Source organism: Protopterus annectens, chromosome 7.part0, assembly GCF_019279795.1.
Source record: "Protopterus annectens isolate FY-2018-M chromosome 7.part0, PAN1.0, whole genome shotgun sequence".
NCBI classification, from domain to species: domain Eukaryota; kingdom Metazoa; phylum Chordata; order Ceratodontiformes; family Protopteridae; genus Protopterus; species Protopterus annectens.
The window spans coordinates 1,162,452,953-1,162,479,329 of NC_056739.1; the positions used below are offsets into that span (position 1 = coordinate 1,162,452,953).

Genomic DNA, 26,377 nt, shown 5'->3' on the forward strand with positions numbered 1-26,377 from the left:
TTCACGCAAGCACCTACCTGCATGTCTTTAAACATCATTTGACCATGGGGAGGACATGCAGACTCAACACAGAAGGCACTCCAGCCAAGAATCGAACAAGAGAACCTCTTGCTGTGAGGCGACAACGCTAACTGCTGCACCACAATGGCCTTATGGACCTAGTAAACTGATACTGCTTGCAAAAGAAGTCATGTCTTAAGTTAAGACTTTTTCACCAACTTTATTCAGCTATAGCATCTGAGTTTACCTAGGAAATAAGCCAACAACAAATCTTGAAGTTGGTTTTCCCTGGTTTCTCATGTGTTGTTGCTTTCAGCTCAGATTATATTAAGATGACCTGGAGTAACAAGACTGTTAAATATTCTTTATTGGTATTAAGGATTCTCTTCTTCCTCATGTTTTGTGTCACCCTATAAATTTATTAGCATTAGTTGGTCTGGGTCATGCTTGGCAGGAGTTTTTGTTAAGGGTACTTGCATAGTAAAAATATTCAAGTGGCTAAGATTAAGAAAAAATAAATGGAAATGATGAATTTATAGACGTTACAAGTACAGTACAGTTTGTACAAGAAGTTTTCATGGATTAAGAGGCATACCAAATAGGAACTCAGTGTACAGAAAGAACATAAAGCGGTAATAGAGTCAGTATTCCAGAAAGAAGCCAGTTACTACTGATGTGCCACAGGGCTCAGTGTTGGGACCACTCCTGGTCAGAATTGATTTCTCAAATGCCAAGGCCAATGTGGAAGGCCTTTGGATGACAAAGTCTGCAGATGTCTGAACATGGGGGGCAATCATTGAAAACCCCCAGTGATATAGATACCCTTCAGGAATGTCTAAACCAGGCAACTGATTGATGTCAGAACCACGAACGGAAACTAAATGCAAAGAAATACATTATTGTACCCTTTGGGAAATTTAATATCCCTGCTAACTGCAACATTATCAACACAACCCTAACAGTAGATTCAGAGGTAAGAAATCTGGGTACCCAGGTAAATAGTAGCCTAAACTTTGACCATCGTGTAACCACAGTGGTAAGGAAGTCATTTTATGTGCCACAACTTATAAGTAAAAGTATGGCATCCAGATCCAGGAAGATTATAGTTCTACTGTACACACCCCTTATTAGACCAATAACTGAGTATAACATGCCATTTGAAATTTAATTGAACAGAAACCTACAACAACTGGATTGACCTCAAATGTTCCTCACAAAGAAAATACAAAGTGTAAACAACATGTCCTATGCAGATGGACTGAAGGCCCTGTCCCTTTACTCTGTCTCCTCTCGACTGTTAAGGGGCAACCTGTATCTGACCTACAAGGCACTCGCAAATCCAGCCCTAATGGGTCTGCTACATATCGGCAAGACAAACAGCATGAGGGTCACTTGTTCCAGGGATCTGAACTTAGTCAGTGTGTCAAACTGAACATGCTCAGAAATTGTCATTTCTTTGAAATAGGCTTTCTATTCATGTAAAGCAGGGCCCTACCTTGGCACTTTTCAAGGCCAATCTGGATTGATGGGTGGTGAATAATAAATTCACACCTGGAGTAGTGCCTCTGTCCCTTATGGATAGAGGCAGTCTGTAAAACCTATGAAAATACCTAAGGCATCGGTACAAACCCATGCCTTCTGCCTGCCCCTGGGGGACATATACCGGGTAAATGTGGGTTATATTGGCTAGGCTTGTAAAGACTCTTGAGCCATTAGCCTAGTAATCTCCTATGACCTATGCACCATTATACATGTATGAGGGTTACTATGCATGTATGCATAAAGTCAGTAATAGTCCAATAAAGAAGCATCACACATACCAGTCTAAGACCTACAGCATAACATAAGCTGTAAATAATGTGGATAAGTGAGCCACTGAACAGTGCTTATGGACTGTACCTCAGCAATCATTGATGGTAGTCTGGTGGTAAAAGCAGACCAACAACTAAAGTAATGTAATGTAGGAGTATACAACAGAAAGGAGGCAAGCCACATGCATGTAAGCACAGATGTGAAAGGGACCATAGATATCATGTTGTTATCCTGTTCCAAGCAAGCAGTACATTATTTCTCAGCAAGCAGAGCTTCATCAACCAGTAAACTAATATGACAAACACAGGCATTTTCTGGCAGACCTTCCTGCATGTTGGTGCACACAAGGAGATGCTTAGGTGACATCACAGTAGACTGTATTGTAGCATTGAACTGAAGGCCATGTTGGTTAGACATACGGTATTGCTTTCTGGGGCAGATGTCATGTGCCCCTGTGTGATGAGTGCACTGATGGGCTTACTTCAACAAGAAAATAATTAGAGGTGGCAAGCCCACAGTCGTTGATTACCTACATGACCATAGACAGAGGTCTGTAGCTCACAGGCCATGTGGCCATAAGTGCAATGGGGTATAGAACAGGGGCTGTTACAAGGTCAGCAGTATGATCTGTTGCTGCACCAGTCCTCATAAAGTATCTATGGATCCATGAACCTCCTGACACTACTATGTACTATTTGCAGTATACCATTACAGCTTCTGGATGACAGCTGACTATAGCTGCACAAAGTGTAAGCAACACCCTTTAGACCACTCAGTCAGTGCCGTGAACTGCACTATTAGGTGACAGCATGTCTCAGAACATTTGCATGCTGTGCTGGTGCAAATGCAATGATAATGTTCTCAACAGCAGTCATATCATGTGATGATGATACAACACAAGTCAAGAGACCATACAGACTAAGCAGATAACTCAGTCTCCATCATAGCCCCGGCTGCTAATGTTTTAATAAGTCAGAATCCATGTAACCATACCCTAGACAGTCATTTTCAGCATGCCCTGAAATTGGCTTGTTGGATACCGTTTTAGTTGCACTTCCACATCTACAATCATAGATGTTTGACCAGAATGGCTTTGAGGTGCAGGGCAAAATGCCCCAGTGGTTACCTGGCAACAGCTCCTGGCACCTACTGATGACCTGCACTGATGTTATGGGCACCATCAGGTTCACATGCACATTCAACCCATACAGCAGCATGCCTAGCTACAGTTGGTCCTAAAGCATCTGCCTACATATTATGCAACTTGGTGTGATTAGCCCCGTTAGATGCAGATGCATCAATAGCTGCATTCATCTGCTTCTGCTTAGATACTTGTCTGATTTGTTTTCTTGGGGAGGCAGATGTCACTGCCATACACGATGGTCATCCACAGGCACATAATGACAAAAAACAAGTTAACTACAGCAGTACAATGTACATTCCACCTACATGCCAGCATAATGACTGATGGTCTTTGTTGTGCCTTTGCAGCAGCAGCACCATCCTGAATGCCTGCAGCTTCTTTGTGAGACAGTACTGATACCACTGAAATGACTTATCTGAGGGTCAATGTATACATGTCAGGACAGAAGACTCAGCAGACATGGCAAATGTCACTATACTTGTGTTTTATGCATAATCTCACACCTGAAGTCCTTAAGCAAATTCTACCTTGAACACCTGTAATGGCCATCTCAGGAATCAGGTTTTTCATCAGGCATCTGCATGACAGTCTAAGATGAACAGCTCTGCAGCAGTCATCCTCCAGGTAACTGTCGTATACTTTGCATTTACACCTGACATGTCATTGATACTATGGCATTTTGCATCTACTTCTGATTCTTACATCACTGACCCTCCACCTACATCTTGTAGCTAGAGATCTCTACAGCAACACAGAGCATTAACATCCTCCACCACCTCAGACCAGCTATGATTTTGCTGCTCCATGCTTCTCCCTTTGCCCAGGAGTAGCACATCATCTGTTGTCAGGGCACTGAGCAGCACTTCACTGTACTCCCTGGTAAAGTTTGCCCTGCATTTTCTTCCAGACAATGTGTCAGTAATATAACCTTACTGCAGCTTTGGCTACCATATATTTGACAAAATACCATACACACTCTTTAGATTTGTTACCAAGCTATTTTACACAATAAATATTGTGTACAGTATGTGCCACTAACCCAAATGTTTGAATCGCATAATTCCAAACTGATACAGCATACTGGGCTTATAAAGAGATGCAATTAGTGAATGGCATATATGCATGCATAAAAAGATGTGTGGAATGTCTATCTCTGTTCATTGTAACATCTACAGCTATATATTACAGCAAAGTACTAGCAATGCACAGGGTGTGCTGTAGCAAATATGCATAACATAGCTGCAGCATGTATATGTGTATAAACACTGTGATCACCTTTAAAACCTAATATATTCATGTAAAATAGTGGTCAGCCAATGAACTTTCTGTGTGTTCTTTTACATACCCCACCTATACAGTGAATACATGTATGGTATGAGTAGTGCTTGTGCAGACTATATACAGAAACAGTGGTTACACTGCAACGAACATGTGCACCAACATTGTCCAGGTGTGTCTGTACACCTGAAATACAATATGATGGATAGCTGAACTGGCCTAGGGGAGATATCATTCAGCATCTGCCATATGGCCATGTCATGAACGCAATTTTATTTATAAAACATATAAAAATATGGATGAAAACGTGCAGGAAGACAAGCATGGCAAACATGTGGGAAGGCATGCAAATGAAAGCTAGATCTTTTTGTGGGACATATCTTGTACCACCAAGGCCATCTATTTGAAAGGGAGACACCTATAAAGGGCAACCAAGAGTAAACATTTAGGCAAACGTAATAGGATGAGGAGTCATAGTTTCCAATGGTAATTCATAAAATGGGGACCAGTGTCAGTGCAAATGGTCTTAACTTTTCATGTGGCAGACAAAGCAGTTGCAATAGCTCCGAGGGGTTATCAAGCACCCTCCACTACATGCATTCTGTTAAGATAGGTCACTGTATTGTGTGGCCTGGTGTGAAGTGTTGTATGCTTGTATGCAATGCACCGACCATTCTTTCAACTTCATATTGACCTGGATGTTATTGATGACAACCAAGAGGTATTGTCAACCCCTTAGCAACAGCTCCTTGGGGTACACAGTATGTGTATAGGTTGCAGGGCTTTGTTTTATGGGAGGAACTTAAAATACTGGACGTACACATGTTAGTGCCCCATAGGGCATTTTGTGTGATACTGGGGTTCTGTTAAACTTGTTTATGGTGTTCACTGCTTGAAATTTAGGTGAACCATCTCACACCTGACCCACTCTTTGTCTGTTTTAGGGCAAGATACCCATATTCCTGCACTTGATGCAAATGTGCCATCCCTCAGTTGACACTGTCATGGCTTTGTCTCATGGGTGTGCCATTGCCCTATACAGCTTTGTGTCTTTTGTGTCATATGTAGATATATCATCTTTTGTGTTTTGTATGAAGTTGTTGGTTAACTGTCTGACTATTATGGATGTTTGTAGCCTGACTGCTGGGTGCATAGCACATCCTTGGATGTATATTTTTCCATCACTGACAATTATCCTATGTTAGCATTCAGGACATGTGTCATGGTCCTGCCACAATGTTGTAGATTACTCATGGCAAATGGTACACAGATTTCTGATATTTATGATCTTGTATTGCAGCTATGCTTGCAACAGACTGTGAATGGGACTTTTGACTGTTGTGATCCATTTTTGATTTTATATCCCATGTGTGTGACATACTGATGAACACTTTATGGTCTGTTGCATGTTAGCACTGAAAACTTTACTGACCATCTAGTATATACAATGAGTATGATATGCTATGCTGCAACCTGTGTCCAAAATGTTTGTCATGTCTATCATGCATCACATGTGGTTTTGGGTGTGTACCTTGTATTAAGGTAAATGTGGTTGCTAGTTGCACGTGCTTGACATAACGTGACCCTACTAGATGTCCCTGTGTTGTTTGATGGCATGCAGTTCATTACACATACATGTGTGAGCTCACGGCCATTGTGACTGATATACTTTATTTTGCAGTAATGTGTTTTCTATGTATGTATTACACTTCATACCTCTCTATTGCTAATGTGCTTGTTGTCACTCTGTAGTTCATAGCTGCATGTCCATCTGGCATTGTGTGTGCCTGTGTTTAACTTCTGTGTGTCAGTTTGTGTGTGTGTGTGTGTGTGTGTGTGTGTGTGTGTGTGTGTGTGTGTGTGTGTGTGTGTGTGTGCATGTGTGTGTGTTTGCTGTGCCTGTATCTTAACAGATGGTGATGTTGTATCTCTGACCATGTCTGTCAGACTGCTGCAAAGAATGTTAAAACCAAGAGCATGAGGACCAGAGAAAATTGGTAGTAGCTGTGTGGCTATAGGTGGAAGCCACTGCTGAAAGGACAGTTGTCCATTGCAAAAGGACTCTTCCCAACTGTATAAGCAAGCCTACTGTTGGATAACTTTGCCTTTATGCCATCACAACAATTGGAGAATACAAGGCCATCAGTATGTGAGATGATAGGTAAGGTGCACTTCCTGCCTGATGAACTGGGATAGCTCCAAAGGGCATTAGCCAGCAGCATCTCTGAAACCCAGCAAAGACAGCAGCTTCTCACCTGAAGTAATCAACTTAAACACTGCATTAACATTGTCACAGCCTTCATACCCTATGCAATCTGTGCCTATAGTGAGGTCTAATAATTATCCAATCCTCTATCCCTAGTTACCCTCCCTGCCTTTAGTGGCAGGCATCTCATACTGAAAGAAAAGGCAGGGTTCCATGTGAGACTTCTTGGCAGCTGTGGAACTCTCTGATGACTTGGTAGCTGTGGCACTGTCTGATGACCTTGACAATTGTGGTACTCACTGATGGCATGAACATCTGTGGCACTTCCTGGTGATGTTATCAGCCTGCTTCTTTACCCTCCCTGAAAGCACTGACTCCTTCACTACCTTCTCCTCCTTTACTTCCTGCTGTGTTTATAAAGGGGCACAGAAGAGAGGCTTGCAACACGACAGTGTGGTGGGCATTTCTAAAGACATCACAGTGAACCAACCTGAGGCCTTAAAACACCTGTGAGGTGCTGGGATGAAAATCCATGAGGAGAGGCAACCACATTATTTAATATATAATTATCTTGCACAGGGTACACATTTATTTATTTATTTATTTGTGTATATCCTATGCAGATTGTCAACACTGCTACCATATGCTATTGTAAAACATCATCTCATCTGTAGTTAAGCTGAAAGAATATCCACACTCATTCTCTAAAAAACTGTGTAGCCATGATAATGTTGTATGGCCAGTTACTAGTGAAAAACTACGCCCTAATAAATAGTACTGGAATGACGTGAGTGCTCATTTAATGGTGTGGTACTCAGGGTCAGTGCCAGAGTATGTTGTCTCTGCTCTGCTCAGATTTTGCTAAGATAGCAGACAAGGTGTTCTTTATCGCCTATTTGTTATGTAAATACAACCTGTACTTCCACCTCAGAGGTAACAATATAAACATGGTTTGCCAAAATTAGGGGCAACTAGTATGGGTTCCAAGCACACAATCTTTTTTAACTGAGTCTTGTCTACTGCTTCACTCCACCTGACTTGGGCCTCCCCATTTATAAGATCTGTTAGAGGACAGGATATAGTACTGAAGCTGGGCATGAATTTTCTCTAACAGCCACCTTGTCCTAAGACTGTCTTTACTTGACACTTGGTATGTGATATTGGCAATTATACACAGTTTCTCTGTTATCTGGGTTTAATTACCTCCATCCCAATCCCATACCCTTAAATATCTGCTTCATATAGGGCTTACTCTTGCCAGCATTAACCATAAGTCCTTCCTACCTTAAACATTCTAACATAGTTTGTATTTTGGCTAAATGTGACTCTCAGTATTCTGAATAAATTATGCCCATCAAAGCATGCAGTCGAGTACCTGGCATCAGGGTTTTAGTAACCTGTCCTTGAGACTTTGAAAGGTGACAGGAGCTTCAAAGGGTTAGGCAGTATAATTAAAAAGACCCTCACTGTTGAGAATGCTATCTTCCATTTGAGTTCAGGGTTAAAGGGGATCTGCCAGTACCCTTTGATCAAATCTATGGAGTCACAAACCTTGATTTACCTAGATTGGGCTGACCCATTGAGGGCACTGGATATGCGTCAAACTAGGATAGTTCATTCAGTTTCCAGAAATCATTACAACATCCTCTGGCACAATCTGGTTTGGGGACCAAGACTGCCGGTCTCAACTCCATTCACTTTGTGACTTCTCAATATCTCAAAATTTGAACATTTTTCTAACTTCCTCAGTAATTGTCTTTTTTTTACCCTGCATGGTTTTAGGTTTACCTTTTTTTAGTAATGTATTGTATGCTAACCCTAAGCATTACTCTAACCCTTACCCCACCCCTGCCCCTAGCCACTATGTTACTAAAACCCTTTCACTAATAATACCACTACACAAGACAAAAGGACATAGTACACCAACAACACAAAACATGCACAGCACTGAATCGATCCCGTAACCTAATTATTACTCTGACCTTAGCAGCACTGAATCGATCCCATTACCTAATTATTACTCTGACCTTAACAGCACTGAATCGATCCCATTACCTAATTATTACTCCGACCTTAACAGCACTGAATCGATCCCATTACCTAATTATTACTCCGACCTTAACAGCACTGAATCGATCCCATTACCTAATTACTCCGACCTTAGCAGCACTGAATCGATCCCATTACCTAATTATTACTCCGACCTTAACAGCACTGAATCGATCCCATTACCTAATTATTACTCCAACCTTAACAGCACTGAATCGATCCCATTACCTAATTACTCCGACCTTAGCAGCACCGAATCGATCCCATTACCTAATTATTACTCCGACCTTAACAGCACTGAATCGATCCCATTACCTAATTATTACTCCAACCTTAACAGCACTGAATTGATCCCATTACCTAATTATTACTCCGACCTTAACAGCACTGAATCGATCCCATTACCTAATTATTACTCTGACCTTAACAGCACTGAATAGATCCCATTACCTAATTATTACTCCGACCTTAACAGCAAAAACTTGCATATTCACAACAGCTGCTATAACACAGTTTTGCACATCTTCACAACCACTACTTTTTCATTCAAACATTAGTCTTCCTGCTCACTGAAGCTATATAAAACTAAATTCAGCCATATCTGATGCACTCAAATGAACATTCATGCATTTGTGCATTCTGTCTTTTACACACCCACAAAAACCTTTCTATCAAATGTGTATTCAACCTTTTAAGTTACACCCATATCCTCAGTAAGAATGTTTTTGGTTCTTGTTTCTGGGCCTTCCACAGTCTCATCTGCTTGAAAGGCAAGAATAGTATTCCCTGGTACATTACTATTGATGTGTTTTCTGTTCCTGGATTAACAATGGAAGTTTCAGTTTCCCTCCATGGTTTAAACACAACTAAGTGACAGATCTGCTGTGATGACCTCTTTCCAGTCTGTCTTATTTTGCAGTTTACATTGTTCATTGTCTCTGTTGCCTCAAAGGGTTCTTGCCGTCTTGCTAGGATGTTATTCTCAGCAGAGGGGTCTAAACAAACAGTTTGTCCCTGTTGTAAACACCCTGAGTGTAACATTCTTGTTGTACACACCCTATTGCATTTCTTGTACCCTTTTATATGTTCTCTCATTAATGGCATAACAGTTTTCATCCTATCTTGTAAACCTTTCTAGTGTACTATTAAACTTTTAAATGTGCTTTTCTCTTCCTTACAATTTTTCTTAACTATGTTCACCAGGCCTCGGGAATGCCTCTCATATATAACTCAAATGGAATCATTTCTGTTGAAGCTTGGGGTAACACCCTCAGAGCAAACACAAGATAAAGAACTAACTGATCCCAGTACTTACCATCTTGTTTTATGGCTTTCTTTAACAGATATCAGGGTAGTATTAAAGCATTCCACTATCTCACCAGTTTAAAAATGGTACACTGAAGGTCTTAACTGGTTTCATTTAAAACACTGGCAAAGCTGGTGCATTTTCCTACCAGCCCTTTGGCATTCGGAATGCAATTCACACTCTTTCTCCCACTAGCATATGCAGGGGCAAAACCCCAATACCATCAGAAATCTTCTTGTTCATTCCCCGTTTGGATGTAATCTGGGGACATCCAGCATTATATACATGAAGGACTCATTTATTTAGGATGGCATTTATCTATAAAATGATCCCCAAAAATTCCTACAAAGATTCACGTGCAATAGATAGGGGTTATAAAGACCCAAATGTAATACAAGTTAGAGATGTGAAGGGACTATACTATATATTAAAAATAATTGACTTTTATATAAAAGTCAGGAACTCACTGGTAGACATAACATCCTGATACATCCAGTTCATCTGATACGTAAGGTCTTCATGTGCATGTAAGCTAATGGTCACATCCAATTAAATATGCATTCAAAGTATGGTTGATTGGACAAGAATCTGTTAAGAATCAAAATGGAGGACTCTGGATTCATTATAAAATACAGCCTATTTCATGAGTTAATAATAACACGCCAAATGTTTGCCATAGAACAGTACAGCCTAATTATGATGCTCATGTGTCTTGTAGTGCTGCTTATGTATTGTTTATAATAACAGTGACAACTCTTCATTCATTTCTTGGTTATATTTACAATAGTAACATCTTATTTCAGATCAAGAGGTACAGATTCCAGCTTTCAGTATTCGGAATCTGCTTCCAGTGACTTTAAATGAATACTACCGCTACAATGGATCCCTCACTACTCCCCCATGTTACCCCTCTGTACTCTGGACAGTTTTCCGACAACCAGTGAAGATCTCACAAGAGCAGGTAGGTTTGATGTCATTCTGCCAGTGTAACATCGGACTTTTGTTAAGTTATTGCAGGTCTTGTAAATTCTAACACATGCTTCACAATTGTAAGATTTATGGCAGTGTTTTTGTATCTCCCCCTTTTATTGATAACAGAGTAGTATCACATACGACTGCAGGTGCTTGTAGCACAGTATATCTTTAATTATGTTCAGAAGTCTCTCAGCTTAGTGGTGGAGTTGTATTCCATAACTAAGAAAATATTAATTTATAATACAATAAATATACAGCTTGATCTTGGTTGGGGGGGTTGGCATAATGGATAAGATGTTTACCTCTCATACACATAAGGTACAGGGTTTGATTCTCACCTTTGGGGAAATTAACTAGGCTTAAAATGGTCCCCAAGGCTGGTTAGCATAGCACTTACCTATGAACCTGTTGTCTTCTTGCACCCCTCTCCTATGGCTCTTTAAATCTCCTGCTGCCATGCTGAGGTGTGCCACTCCTTTTGGCACAGGCATGGAGCCCCACTGCTTCAGCACATACTCTAAGCATCTAGAGTTCTTCACCCCTTCCTGAATAGGGAATTACATTTACAAGAAATATGTATAAGCTGACAAGCCTATAAAATTGTAAACCTGAAGTGTACTTACACTATACCTTGGTGCCTTAATGTTATTGCTGGAGAGTCTCAGATGGGTGTAGGGCTAGCATATGTTGACATCGTGAAGGACACTATTTATGGTGCTGATACAGGCTGTGACAGAAAGTGGTCACCACAGTCTATGTCAGGGATAAGCTGGCTGGTTAAAGGCTTGACACTAGTTACAGGTCTGATTACTGAAAAGTGCTTTTATCCAGTGTATTATTGGTAACTTCAATAAAGCTTGTTTCACTGTGAGCATTCTACTGAATTTCACAAATTTAATAAATATATACTTAGTGGTTATGAGTGGGGTGCAGGAAGACAGCAATACCACCACATAGAAGAGTTTTCTCCTTGCACCATCTTAATATAACATTCTTATGGGAACACATAAAATTGGATGGAATAAAAATTTACAGAATGGTCTTTCAACAAAATGGATTTCAGCAAGATGTACAGCTACTCCATGAGGGATACTGTCCAGTTCTTACCAGTGATCAACTCACCACTGAGGCATTGTAAAATGAGGTAATACAGGGGTACTGCCTAAGTTTAGACAAAAACCTATCCATGCCACTCAAGGCCCCAGTTCTCATGAGCCTCAAGTGCCTCCACTTGCCTTACTGACAGAGAAGCAGCAGCCAAACCTTAGATCATTTTCCCATGGCTGCAGACAGAGGAGCCTACTGGCTCATCCTCGTACCTGTCCAGAGATAATAAGTGAGAAGTTGTTGCCATAACAGACATAACAAGCTAACCTGCAAGGAAAAGGAGGCTTGTTATGTTAGGCAGGGTCTTTTAACTTCTGCCTCTTGTGCTCATGCCTGAGAACTTTGGACAAGATTTCTGACCACTGAATATGAAAAGCCATTTCCTGCTGCGAATCATTGAATGCTGATGAAAGCTTCCAGCTTTTCTTTTCATTGCTGGCCAGTACTGGGGCTGAAACACTGACCGAGGCAAAAGCCATTTATCTCATTGTTGATTTCATGATCGAGTCTTAATAAAAAGGTAACATTTGTACTTGTCTTAAAGCTAACTGATAACTGCAAGTTCACTGAATAGGTGTATGCTTGTTAGGTTATGAAAAGGGAACCTCCAATGATGCATCTGCAGATGACAGCCAAATCGAATGAATGGTAAGAAAGAATCTAAGGTCATTGGGGTGTACACACTATACCAGATGCAGGGGTGCTATGCATGGAACAAATGGAAATTTCTGCACTGAGGATGAAATTTAGGAACCACATGATAACACATGAAAGGAAGTGCCTAAGTATTCTACCCACTACTGGCAGTTCCCTGAAATGAGATAATCACTGTGTTATTTACATTTTTATATCTGTGCATGAATAACCATAATGCTACAATGCAGCAATCCACTGTTACTATGTAGTCATGCAAATATAAAGCAGAATTCAGATGACCCATACTTAAAAGAATCAATCTTCTAACTTTAAATCACATCTTCTTTCATTTGTGTGTCAGGTCTCATTAGGAAAAAAAATGAATTAGAGCCATTTCTTGACTTGCACCTGTGATGGTGTAGCACTTCTGGTTAAAGTGCATTGTTTTCTTCATGTTTTTTCATGTTTTTATGTGTTTATACATTGGTACTGATCATGTGATGATGGCTGTAGGTCATCATTTTTTTAATTGTGTTGTTGTATATTATATATTTTAAATGTACTGGTTGTGAAACATTGAAAAATTGAAAAACCTTTTGAAAGCTTTTTTGTTGTTTTTTTTTTTTTTCTTTTTCAAACTCAACTTTTTTAAAGTGCATTGTTAACAGGATAAGGATGTAAGAAGTTAAAGAGTGGAAATGCATACAGTAATTCTTGACTACTTTCCAAATTATTCATTATACAACCTATGCAAGTGTTTATAGGGAAGTGCGGTGAGGGTGAGATCAAGGTGATGTTACAATATGTTGCAAATAGTTCACTTTACTGTAGTCAGTATGCTTTATGGCAATTTCTCAAATCTCACTGTAGTGCAAAAAAAGAGTAAAGAATGAAATGAACAGGCAGTGAGTACCTCTGCTATTACTTCTTGCTGGCAGCATTGGGATGTTGGAATGCAGTGTGTGCTTTTTCTACTCGAATATCTGTGAGTAAACACACTGGTATAAGAAACAAAATATCTGTCAACTGAATGGGTTGAAAAGTAGTTTGGGTTATAAACATGGTGCCTCTATCTCTTCATGTTGAATGGCTACCTACTTACTGATGTTGAAGTGGTGTGATTCTGATTCAGATGAGACCCTGACACTGTGCAACCAGAACACAACTCTATATTAAGAAGATAAGTAGATTACAAATACATTTAAACAAGCAAGAAAAATATGTTGATGTGCCAAACAATGTTAAACTTGCTGTAGAGTCACAAAAGTGAAGAATAGAAAAACACAGACTTAGAAATTTATGCTATGAAAGACTTATCTGTCCTAAAAGAGATATACCCAAACCAGTTTGACAAAAATGATAGCTTCAGTGGAACAGTTAAGGTCATCTTGAAGTCAGATACAAATCCCTTCATTGACACACCATAAAAATGTAACATACATAGCAAGAACAAACTGCAGTTGGACTTAAATAAACTTGGCCATGTTATTTTGTGAAAAGTATAACAGCTTATGGACTGGTGTAAAAGCCTTACCTATAGCCACAAAAGGCATGGTTGTCTGTGCATATGATTGGAATATTAAAAGCTAAATGCCAATTTAATGAGTTGTCCCCCCAGAATTTCAGCAATTGAGGAGCTTAACCCCAAATTTACAAATGCAAAAGTGTTCTGCAAACTTTATGCAAAAACATATTAGTCAGTAAACCTTGATGAAGAATCACAACTTTTAGCAACATTCTGTACTGTTGGAAACACTTGCAGTTTGGACTGAGTGAATCTCAAAATCTTTTCCATGACTACATGTTTCGAATTCTTGAAGGCCTCCATGGTGTAGTCACTGCATCAAGTGATATGGCTGTCTGTTCAGAAAATAAAGAAGGCCATGACAGAAATCTGATCAGTATGATAGATTTGTCAACAGAAGACCAGATGTTTAACGGTGACAAATGCAAAATAAAATAAACTAGTATTTTGTTCGCTCTTCTTTACACAAATAGTATTAATCCTGTCATGAATAGTTGGAATGCACAAAAAAAGCCAACTTCCCATTGCAAATGTTATTTGCATATTGTCATGGGAATGCTAAACTTTTTATCTCACAGCATATCAAGGTTTGGGTAGCCCCCCCCCCCCATATAAGGTGTGCTGAAAACCGAAGTATCCTGGACTTGGAACATGGATCACTAGGAAGGCTTTGAAGAACAGATGTCATTAAGGATTTTAAATGCATCATTGCTTCTTGTCTGAATGCATTTTATTTACTACTGCTGTTGTTCCTGGCTAGTTCAGCTACTTAATGAAATGGCTAGATAAACAGTTTAATTAGTGATCGCACTGTCCTATGACAGGGTCCTTTTACTGGCCCTTTATCCATCTGTACCATCTGGATTTCACTGTGTTCCTTCTGGTGCACATTACTTAAGATCTAGAGGCAGCATAGGCCTGGGCACAGCTTTAGACTGCTCACAGGTGCACTCCACACCTTGGGAATGTCCATTCCCTGTTAAGTGGTACTTCAATGGGATAAAATCATTAGATGGTAGAGGGCCATTCTTGTCTTCTTGTGACCCTCAAGAACCCTTTTGCCTGTCCTAGGCTGATTTGGTGGAATCTATGTTCCATAAGCTCATATATGGTGCTGCAGTTTAAGGTAAGGTCTGTCTGCAACTTGCTTAGTGAGACATCAACTACAAGGTTCTGCACATAACTGCATTGTGACTGGATACTAATTGTGACCCACATTTTGCAGCAGCAGCTCCTATTGTCATCTTCATTTTTCAGTGCACTAGATAGGATAGCTTCCTGGAGAGATTTCTGTCTGTTTTTGAGTCATGCTTGAAGTAGTCCACGCTTCTAGTGGGAATGCTAATACACTCAATTATGCCCTGGTCACAGGAGCAAATGGAAAGTTTCTTTAAATTTGAAGTCCTGGTGATGTGAATATGTGCATCCAAAGGATCACTGCTACAGTATTATTCATTATCCTTTAGAATTAGTTGTAGGTAAATGTTTTCATTTATTATTCTTTTGGAATTAGTTGTAGGTAAATGTCTCTCCAGCTTTACTTACAATCTTTAATTGATTTTAGAGAGGTAATGGTTCCTTGTATGTGCTGAAAATGACAGTTGAATGCTGGGTAGAAAAGGAAAAGCAGCCTGAGCCATTTTTATTTATTTTTGCCATAGGAAGTGATAAATACCATGTCTGTCAGTTCTGTCTAGGCAATTTCCATGAGTGCTTTGATAATTACCCAGTTTGGGAAAATGTTCTACTGTTCCATTTGCTAATTTTATTGATTGTTTAATTGTTAGCTATTGGTATCAATTTGTTGAATTTTGTGGATCTTTCAGAGGCTGATATCCATGAAAAAATCAATAGCAAGTATGCTTGTAGAAACAAAATCTTCCAAAAGGGTTGTCATCTTCAGTATTTATTTTGCAAGGGGAAAAAAAACAATATTTCTTCCATTCAGCAGTGTTCTTACTGTAGTAAGAAAACCCTCCTTTTTAGGTCAACAAATCATCTGGCCTTCCTTGAACGTAAAAAGCTTTTAGCACTGTATCAAAATATGTTTACGTCTCTAACAGTAGAAAAGAATCATAATCACAAGCAAAACAGAAAAAAAGCATTGAAAAATTCTGAGGCAGACAGCATATGGCTATTGTGGACCCCACCAGTTCCACTAGGATAAAATAAAATTGAGGTAAAGAGTGTGAAACATTAGCTGGTAGGTAGCAGTTGACAGTTAAAGGTAGAAGAGGAGACAAGCATTTTTCAGGCTGATGATCAAGGATAGTCGGATTAAGAATACAAGGGTACTTATTTACATAGGACTTGGTTATAAGATAGTGGTGGAGATTTTCTGAAAGAGATGGATAATGTGGGAAGGTCAGAAAGAAACTGAAATGTAAAGTAGGGATTATGGTAGGATGAAAATTGAGGAGGAGTGGTAGATTTTTTTTTGTGTGTAGAAGGGGATAGAGATTATAAAGGGATAGAAAGTATGACATGACAAAGGCAAAGAGAGCTACCCATATAAAGAGCATGTGCAGAACCACATGTGGGTTAGGTGTTCTTTTAGTGAGGGCTTAAATGTGGACAGTGTCACGGTGTGTTTTAGGTATGTTGGTATGGTGTCCCAGAGCTTAGGGAGTACAGTGAGTCAACTGCTGAATTATTAGTTTTTGCTGGGATTACTAAAAGCGAAGATCTTAGATACGTAATGGGAGTACAGTGAGTTACCTGCTGAATTATTATTTTTTGCTATGATTACTAAGAGCGAAGGTCTCTACCCATAGAGTAGTGCTAAGGGGTATCTTCTACTATTGGACATTTTTCTGGTGCACATATAAGGATGTGTGCAGTCATAAGTTGTTAGTGTTAAACAGTTGGGTAGCACAAGCCAATTTAGTTGTTTCATGGTTGTGTAATGATGAGTTCTATATGTAAGGTTGGCAGCAAATGTGGGTACTTTATTGTAACGTGAAGAGTTCATCTTAAAGTGTAGTGTTTAGGTTGGTAAGAACATGTGAGGTGGATAGTAGGGATGGAAGAAGGTAGGCAGATTATAGTGTTTATCTTGTATAATCTATCTTTCATTCTACTGAGGGAGCTGAGTTTCTAGTGTGTTTTTGATTGCTTGCAGTATGTGTTGGTCAGATATGAGGTTATCGTCAGTTAAGACATCCAGAAGTTTTGTTTAGGTTACAATTTCAATTTTCTGTTCTTTGTTGTGGTTATTTCAACTGATTGTCTTTCATTTTTTTATTGTTTAGTAGTAAAGAGCATAAGTTTTTTTTTTTTTTTTTTTTTTTTTTTTTAGAATTTAAAAGTAGGTTTGTATTGTTTAGTCGAGTTTCAGTGAAATAATTTTAAGTGGTATCCTGAAATGCTGTTAGGGATGAGGCTGCACATACAAAGGTTGATTCATAATGTAATACTCAGTCTCCAATGCACACAATTTCCCCCACCTAACTCCAAACTCTGGAAATTAAATAAAAAACAATGCAAAGTTAAAATAAAACAATAAAAATGAAAGAAAATCACAACCTTGGACAGTCAATTGGAAAATAACAACAGGGTCAAAATGGGCTTTATTTCAAATAAAAGCTTAATACATCTAAACAAGCTAGAAATATAATTAAAATATGAAGCTAATGGGTCCACTTCTTAATTTCGAAATATCACAATCCCGAGATTCATAAAATCGAACCCATAATCTCGAGGTTGCTAAATCTCGAAACTAAGAAATAAACAAAAAAAAAAAAAAAAAAAGAAGAGATGTAAAACCATGTTTTTGGAGGGGCCAAGCCCCCCTGCACCCCCCACACCCCCTGCAACTTAAATATACTAATTCTTTGTTCGCACTACAATGAAGACAATGGTAATGTTCCTGTTCCGCACTGTATAGCAATTTCTATTACCGTTCTCTTCACTGTAGTGCGATCTTAGAGTTAGTATAAGTTGCAGGGGGTGTGGGGGGTGCAGGGGGGCAAAACCATGGTTTTATATCTCTTTTTTTTTTGTTTCTTAATTTCGAGATTTCATAACCTTGAGATTATGGGTTCGATTTTATGAATCTCGGGACTGTGATATTTCAAAATTAAGAAGTGGACCCGAAACTAATATATTCCAATATATTTCACTTGCCCAACGTTTCCTGGATTTCATTAATTCCAATGCCCTGGACCAGCTTGTTCTTACTTAGCACTAGAGGTAGCAACATCCTTGACCTGGTCATTACTAACATGGACGACCATTGCTCTACACCAATAGTCAACTCCTCCCTGGTTAGTTCCGACCACAAACTAATCATCTTGGAAATCCACATCCCTCCCACTCCCTCCCCACAAAGGTAACTACCATGAAAATCTTCTCCAAAGCTAACTTTGAGATCCTAAAAACAGAGGTGCTAACTTCACAGCACCCATGCAATTGGAGAATAGTTGCATAACCGCCAAATCATATACCAATGAACTGTATGAACACATACACACATGCTTGGATCTTGCCATACCCAATAGAACCAAGATGCTCTCATCCAAACAAAGGAAGCCAATCTGGTGGTCCCCTGCCATAAACAAACTCTACAACAGAAGGAGGAAACTGATGCAGAATAAGGTGAAGTCCCAAGACTGGAAACAACTCCCTTATCAGCCTCAACAAATGTTGAGATCCCTCATCAAATCCTGTAAAGCTAGCTATGAAAACAGAATTGCAGCAGATAATAAAGACAACCACAAAGCCTTCTATAATTATGTAAAGAATCTCCATGGCAATACCCAGATTTGCTCTGCGCTACTGCACAATGGTATCTCCTATACTGAGCCAACAGATATTGCCAATATACTGGCCGACAGATTCAGTGCCAACTTTACCCCCCCCCCCCCAAAGGACCAATCACAATACCAGTAGATTGCCAGGCAGCACTGTCCAAGGCCAAGAATACAGCTTCTATGGGACCTGACAATATCCCTGGCTGTATTCTACATGAACTACAGAGTGATCTGGCAGCTCACCTGTGTGTCCTGTTCAATCACAGCCTCACCTCCGGCTTTGTCCCTAACAAATGGCGCACTGCTACAGTCATCCCTCTCCACAAAGGAGGAGTGACTACAGACTCTGGGAACTATCACCCCATTAGTCTGATGAGTCTGATATGCAAAGCTATGGAATGCATCATCATGGACCTAATAAACAAGGATATAGGTTCATAGGTTCATAGGTAGGTACTAGGCTATCTGCCCTAGGGCATTTATAAGCCCAGCCAGAATGTGTTGGCTTTTGCCTCCCTTTTAGACTAGATTCCTGAGCCTCTGTCCAGCAGGGCCATAGAAGTGATCCCAGGAGTAAATTTACGATTTCCCATCCACTCATCAAGATTTCTCTTGAAGAGGGTCAGCGAGGGGCTCTGCCCAACATGGACTGGGATTCTATTCCAAAGTGTGGGAAGCCTTTGGGATATGAATCTATCCCTTCAGCATGTCCTATTTATTGTTGTGCTAAGGTTTAAATCCCTGCAGCGTGTAGCTCTAATGAATTTGGTTTTCTTGAGGTGGAGCATGTCCAACAATTACGGGTTAGACATGGCCTTGTACGTTAGGCTGAGATCTCCTCTGAGTAGGCGGTAGGCAACTGAGTAGAGCTGGAGTTTCTTTAGTCGAGCTGCATAGGGCATCTGTTTGAGGCCCACAATCCTCTTGGTGAGGTATATTTGAGGTCTCTCCAGCTGTTGCAGGTGTCGGGTAAGGTACATCCCAAATGGGGCACTGTACTCAATTATGGGCCTGATGAGCGATGAGTAGAGGGGCACAGTGACCTCTCTTGATCTAGATGTGAACCCTTTTGTGATTAAGTGGGCTATATAGAAGGTTTTTCTAACCACTTTGGCAATGTGATTGTCAAAGGAGAGGTTACTATCTACTTGGGTCCCCAGATCCCTAATTACTTCTTCCATACCTAGTGGATTACCTCCTATGTGGTAGTTTGTGGGCACTTTGTTTTTCCCAAAGGGGATGACTGCATTTTTTGGCATTTAACTTGAGGCCATGGTTCTGACACCAGGTATCCATTTCCGTAAGGCCCTTCTGGAGGATGCTTGTGTCAGCCAGAGAGTCGATTATGGCTCCCAGTTTGCAATCATCTCTGAACTTGGTCAGCCACAGTCCTCCCGTGTTTGCCTGTACCTCAGAGAAGTATATACTGAACAAGAGGGGTCCCAGGACTGAGCCCTGTGGGACTCCACTTGTAACTGGTTTAGAGTCGGACATGGCGCCTGTGACTATGACCATGTGAGTTCTATCCCTGAGTCAGTTTGCAACCCATCTTGTGACATATGGGTTGATATTTAAGCTGGTAAGCTTATTTATGATGCCAGAGTGGGGTACTGTGTCAAAGGCCTTTGCGAGGTCTAGGTAGGCTGTGTGGACTACCTTTCCCTCATCTATGGCTTTGGTAACTGTTTCAAAGAAGTCAACTAGGTTTAAAAGGCAAGATCTGCCCTTAACAAAGCCAAATTGGGTAGGGTCCAGTGTTTGGAGGTTCCCAATGTCTTTGTTTATGAGATCCATGATGATGCACTCCATAGCCTTGCAGACCAGGCTAGTCAGGCTTATAGGGCGGTAGTTCCCAGGATCCGTTGTGACGCCACCTTTTTGGAGTGGGATCACTGTTGCTGTACGCCATTCTTTGGGTACATAATCTGTGGTAAGGCTGAGTTGGAACAGTGAATTTATGTGAGGGTTTAGTTCATTTTGGAGCTCGTGTAAGACGCAGCCCGGGATACCATCCGGTCCCATTGATGCTGTGTTTTTTACTTTGGAGAGGGCTGCTTTCACCTGTGTGTCTGTGATGTCTGGGGGACTGCATTCTTCTGGGATAGACACTGGCCATTTTGGGGGGTAGGGGGGGTAAAGTTTGCACTGAACCTGTCCGCCAGGATGTTGGAAATGTCAGTGGGTTCAGTGTATTTTGTGCCATTTTGCACCAGCTTAGAGCAGATCTGAGAGCTGCCACCCAGATTCTTGTGGTAGCTAAAGAACACCTTGTGATTATCTTTAGAGTCGTTGGCAATTTTTCTTTCAAAGCTTGCCTTTGATGATTTTATGAGGGATCGAAGTTTCTTGCTAGTACTGATCAGGTATGCCTTCCTTTTTTGGGATTTTGCCTTGTCATGTAATAGTTTCCTCCTTCTGTTGTATAGCTTATTTATGGCCGGGATCCACCAGACTGGTCTCCTGTTTTTGGAGGAGTGAGTCTTGGTTTTACTTGGGATGGCACAATCCATGCATTCCTGTAGGTGCTCATAGAGTGCATTTGTAAAGGATTCTGCGGTTTGGGTAGCATTTTCCATTAGCCTGTTGGCTTTGAAACTTTCCACCTCGGTCTTGAGAAGTGTGAAGTTTGCTTTTGAGAAATTTTTCACAGTGGTTTCCTTGGCTGGGAGTGGGGTTGGGTTGTGGATGTCCATTGTGATAAGTTTATGGTCTGATCTTACCAACGAGGGGTTTACCTCTGGTGGGGAACATTGAGCCCCCATGTTGGTGATGACCAAGTCCAATATGTTGTCCCTTCTTGTGGGAGTGGTGACCAGTTGTTCCATGGCATTTGAGTTTATAAACTCCAGGAACAGTTGGACAAAAGAGTTGGGACTTGAGTAGTTTGCCCAGTCAATGTTTGGGTAGTTGAAATCCCCCAATATCATCATGTTTGGTGAGACCTTCATATTCTCCAATGTTCTTAGGAATGCTGAGTGGGGGTCCTGAGACAAGGTGGGTGATCTGTAGCAGGCTATGAACTGAAAATCAGTTTTACCTACTGTTAGTTGCACATGGATGCACATGGATGGTCTCCGCTGCCTCGTGCAGTGCCACTAACCTGGAGGTGTGGGTATCCTTGATGAAAATGGATACTCCCCCGCCTTTAGTATTTCAGTCCATGTTCTGGGGCCAAAAAGAATGGTATGAGTTAAACTCTGGTAGTGCTGGGGTGCTCTCTGGAGCCTTGAACCAGGTTTCTGTTACTGCACAGATATCGATTTTCTCCATACTGAGGAGTGCCTCTAGTGCGTGCATCTTGAGGTTTAGACTTCTGGCATTGAGTAGCATTACTCTTAGTTTTTTGTTTCTGGTATTATCTATGGAGGTGGGTTTGTCTTTTGAGCCTTGCCTAAAAAAGGCACTATGGGAGTGGCAAGAGCCTTAGCCAGTATTCAAAAGCCTAAGGGTGACAAGTGCAAGCCGTCCCTGGTGAAGCAACGTGGCTTGTCGAGCATGTCATCCCAGGCTGACAGACACTGGATCCCCTTTGAATGACACCAATAGCTTAGCCAATTGTTAAAATTGATCATTTTGTCTTTATACTGTGGCATCATTCTTGGTGAGGGCAAGATGCTACTCAGGGTCAGGGTCATACCGGCCTGGGCTACATGATCAGAGAGCTCCTCTATGTCTCTTTTCATGTAGTCCAGGGAGGTACGTCTCAGGTCATTCACACCAACATGGACAATGACAGAGTCATATTTGTACCTGCTGTGGAGTGACCTGAGTGCCTGTGTTATGTGGCGGATCCTGGCTCCCGACAGGCAGCTTACAGTGACCTTCTCCTTGTTCAGTCTGGTGAGTGGGACGTCAGTGTGCCTGACAATAGAGTCTCCAATTACTAGTGTATTAGGTATGTTATTTAGCCTTAGGGGCTGTGACTGTGTGGCACACTGACTTCGTGAAATATGTGATACGTGAAAGTTGTTGTGGGGTAGCGGTTGCTTTGATGTCTGCTTTGGAGGTCTGTGTTGCTTTGGCAGATTTTTATTTAGAGCCTCCGAGCATGTTTTTGTGAGTTTGTGTGTCATGTTTGCTGGTGCGTTTGGTCTATGTGAGGCTGGTTGTGTGGTGTAAGTGGTTTCCTTCTCCTCCTAACTGACTGTGTCAGTCTTGGGTTGAGAGAGCTCGGCCTCCAGTTTGACTGTATAGTTGCATCTCTCACATATATTTGAGTTTGTTGGAAGGAGGAGAGGGTTGTCTGTGTACATAAGGCAATTGTAACATTGCCTCAAGTTTTTAAAGTATTTATGGAATAAAATGCATTATGATGTTTTTTAAAAAATAATTTTAAAGCTAGTATTTATTAGTTGAATCCACAAGAATAGAATGTAATGTAGTGATGAATATTTATGAGCCCATGTAGGGAATGATTTGTGTATTTGAAATGAAATTAAGGGATTTCATTGGTTTAACATTTTAAAAGCAGTATAAATGCAATTAAGACAATTAATTGATTCATCTGATAAAGTCTGAATTGTGTGGACGAAAACGCATGGTTGTATTCAAGGCGTTCATGTGGTTGTTATTTTGTGCTGAATAAAGTGTAGATGTTATCCAGTTCGTGCCTGCAGTCTCCGTTATCACAGCATTTCTTCTGATTTTATTATTGCCTCAAGATTCCCAGATTCACCAGTTGGACTGGAGAGTATACCTGAAACTGCACTTTGGACATGCCTGGATAGTTTAAAGAACTGATTTATTGATTGTCCGGAATGGATGAATAGGGACTTTTGGATAGTATAAGGGGGTGTAGTGCTAAAGTTTGTTAGTGCTTACTGAGAAATTTGAGCAAGTGCTGGGCTGTAGAATGAAGGTTGAGTGCTTACTTTGAGAGTTTGACTAGTTCTAAGGGAAAAATTGAAGAGCAGACTTTGTGGAGCTGGGAATAGTTTAAAACAGCCTAAAGTTGTGTGATGCTGAGCGGTGCGCAAAATCACGCAAAACCACGCAAATGTGGGTTTCAAGGCAGGGAACTTGAAAGAGATAGGAATTAGCCCAAAATGGCCAATAAGCTACTAATTGCTGGGCTAAGACCACTCCTCCAGGGACAGATAGGCTGCTCAAAGCTCCCACTCTCACTGGTGAACAGAGAAGCTTCCTCCTATCCAAGTAAGGATATGGGCAACACAGGAACTTATACCACAGCCCAGAATTCAGAAAAACCTGAAATCTGGACTACTTTAGTTCAGAAAAGGCGGGAAACAAGGATTTTTTTTTTTTTTTTTTTTTTTTTTTTTTTTTAGCAGAACAACAGTAACTTAACAAAAAACGCTGTAAAAGCTTTAAACAGGCTAGCACACTTGAGTGTGTAGCCTACAACAGTTAAACAACACAACAATGACTTTTAGAAGTGCAAAAACAGTAAAATGCAAAAACAAAGCTTTTTCAGATCATAGAATAGCTAGAAACTCGCTTTTCGGCGAGAATATGCAGTCGCAAGTAGAAATGTAGAGAAAAAATACTTAATCTGTTTAAAGTCACTCTTTTCGTCTCTCTGCTGCTTGTAACCTTCTGCAGGACCACGAGGACCTGGGCTGAGTCTGAAACAAGCGCAAAACCGTGCAAATGCGGGTTTTAAGGCAAGGAACTTGAAAGGGATAGGAATTAGCCCAAAACGGCCAAAAAGCTACTAGTTGCTGGGCTGAGACCACTCCTCCAGGGACAGATAGGCTGCTGAAAGCTCCCCACTCTCACTGGTGAACAGAGAAGCTTCCTCCTATCCAAGTAAGGATATGGGCAACACAGGAACTTATACCACAACCCAGAATTCAGCAAAACCTGAAATCTGGACTACTCTAGTTCAGGAAAGGCGGGAAACAAAGATTTATTTTGGTTTTTTTTTTTTTTTTTTTAGCAGAACAATAGTAACTTAACAAAAAACGCTGTAAATGCTTTAAACAGGCTAGCGCACTTGAGTGTGCAGCCCACAACAGTTAAACAACACAAAAATGACTTTTAGATGTGCAAAAACAGTACAATGCAAAAACAAAGCTTTTTCAGATCTTAGAATAGCTAGAAACTCGCTTTTCGGTGAGAATATGCAGTCACAAGTAGAAAGGCAGAGAAAAAATACTTAATCAGTTTAAAGTCTCTCTTTTCATCTTTCTGCTGCTTGTAATCCTCTGCAGGACCACAAGGAGCAGTGCTGAGTCGGAAACAAGCGCAAAACCACGCAAATGTGTGTTTTGAGGCAGGGAACTTGAAAGAGATAGGAATTAGCCCAAAACGGCCAATAAGCTACTAGTTGCTGGGCTGAGACCACTCCTCCAGGGACAGATAGGCTGCTCAAAGCTCCCCACTCTCACTGGTGAACAGAGAAGCTTCCTCCTATCCAAGTAAGGATATGGGCAACACAGGAACTTATATCACAGCCCAGAATTCAGCAAAACCTGAAATCTGGACTATTCTAGTTCAGAAAAGGCAGGAAACAAGGATTTTTTTTTTTTTTTTTTTTTAGCAGAACAACAGTAACTTAACAAAAAACACTGTAAATCTGCAAACTCTGGCTCCCACACAGTTTAGTTTTGTGAAGGGTAGATCATGCCTGCTCAACTTGGTCGACTTCTTTGTGTCAGTCACCAGAGCTGTGGATGACGGCAAGGTGGATCATACATCCTGCCTTGATCTAGCCAAGACCTTTGATACCATTCCCCACTCAGGAATCATAGAAAAACTCATTAAGCTAGGCATCAACCCCTATATCACTAGGTGGGTTGCAATCTGGCTCTCAGATAGAACTCACAGTGTGAAAGTAGCTGCCTCCAAGTCAGACTGCCTACTAGTCACAAGTGGAGTCCCACAGGGTTCAGTCCTGGTTCCTCTCCTGTTTGGTATCTACTTCTCAGAAGTCCAGGCCAACACAAAGGGACTCTGGCTGACAAAGTTCACAGACAATTGCAGGTTGGGAGCCATTATTAACTCCCCAAGTGATGTTGACATCCTACAGAATGGCCTCACTGAGACCAACAATTGGTGACAGAACCATGGCCTTAAACTGAATGCCAAAATATGTGTCATCATCCCCTTTGGAAAAAATCCAGTTCCCATGAATTTCCACATCGATGGTAGCCACTGAAGAAAGAAGGCATTATAAGAGATCTGGGAACACAGGTTGACAGCAACTTCTCTTTTGATCACCACATTGCCACTGTGGTCAGAAAGTCCTTCTATGTGGCACATCTCATTACTAAGGGTTTTGCATCCAGGAAGAAAGAGGTCATTGTCACCTTCTACTCTTCCTTCATTAGGCCAGTAATCGAGTACAATGCCCCATTTGGCATATACCTCACTAGACACCTGCAACAACTGGAGAGGCTGTAAAAGTACCTCACAAAAAGGATCCTAGGCCGCAAACACTTGTCCTGTATGGACAGACTCAAAAGACTCCAACTATTCTCTGTTTCATATCGCCTATTTAGAGGCATCTCTGCTTGACTTACAAAGCCATGTCTAACCCAGCTCTGTTAGAAATGCTACATCTTAAGAAATCCCAATCCCTCCACACCACACGCTCCACAGACCTCAACCTCATTACCACAATCAA

The 26,377-nt window shown here is 40.8% G+C and overlaps 1 protein-coding gene across 1 annotated transcript in view; it reads left to right on the plus strand.

Moving 5' to 3' along the window:
* The window catches only part of CA12 (carbonic anhydrase 12), a 462,957-nt gene that overhangs the window by 204,233 nt on the left and 232,347 nt on the right, over positions 1-26,377 (plus strand). The window contains exon 7 of the mRNA XM_044077750.1: positions 10,599-10,756. Coding sequence (XP_043933685.1) covers positions 10,599-10,756 — 158 coding nt within the window. The remainder of the gene's footprint in view (positions 1-10,598; positions 10,757-26,377) is intronic.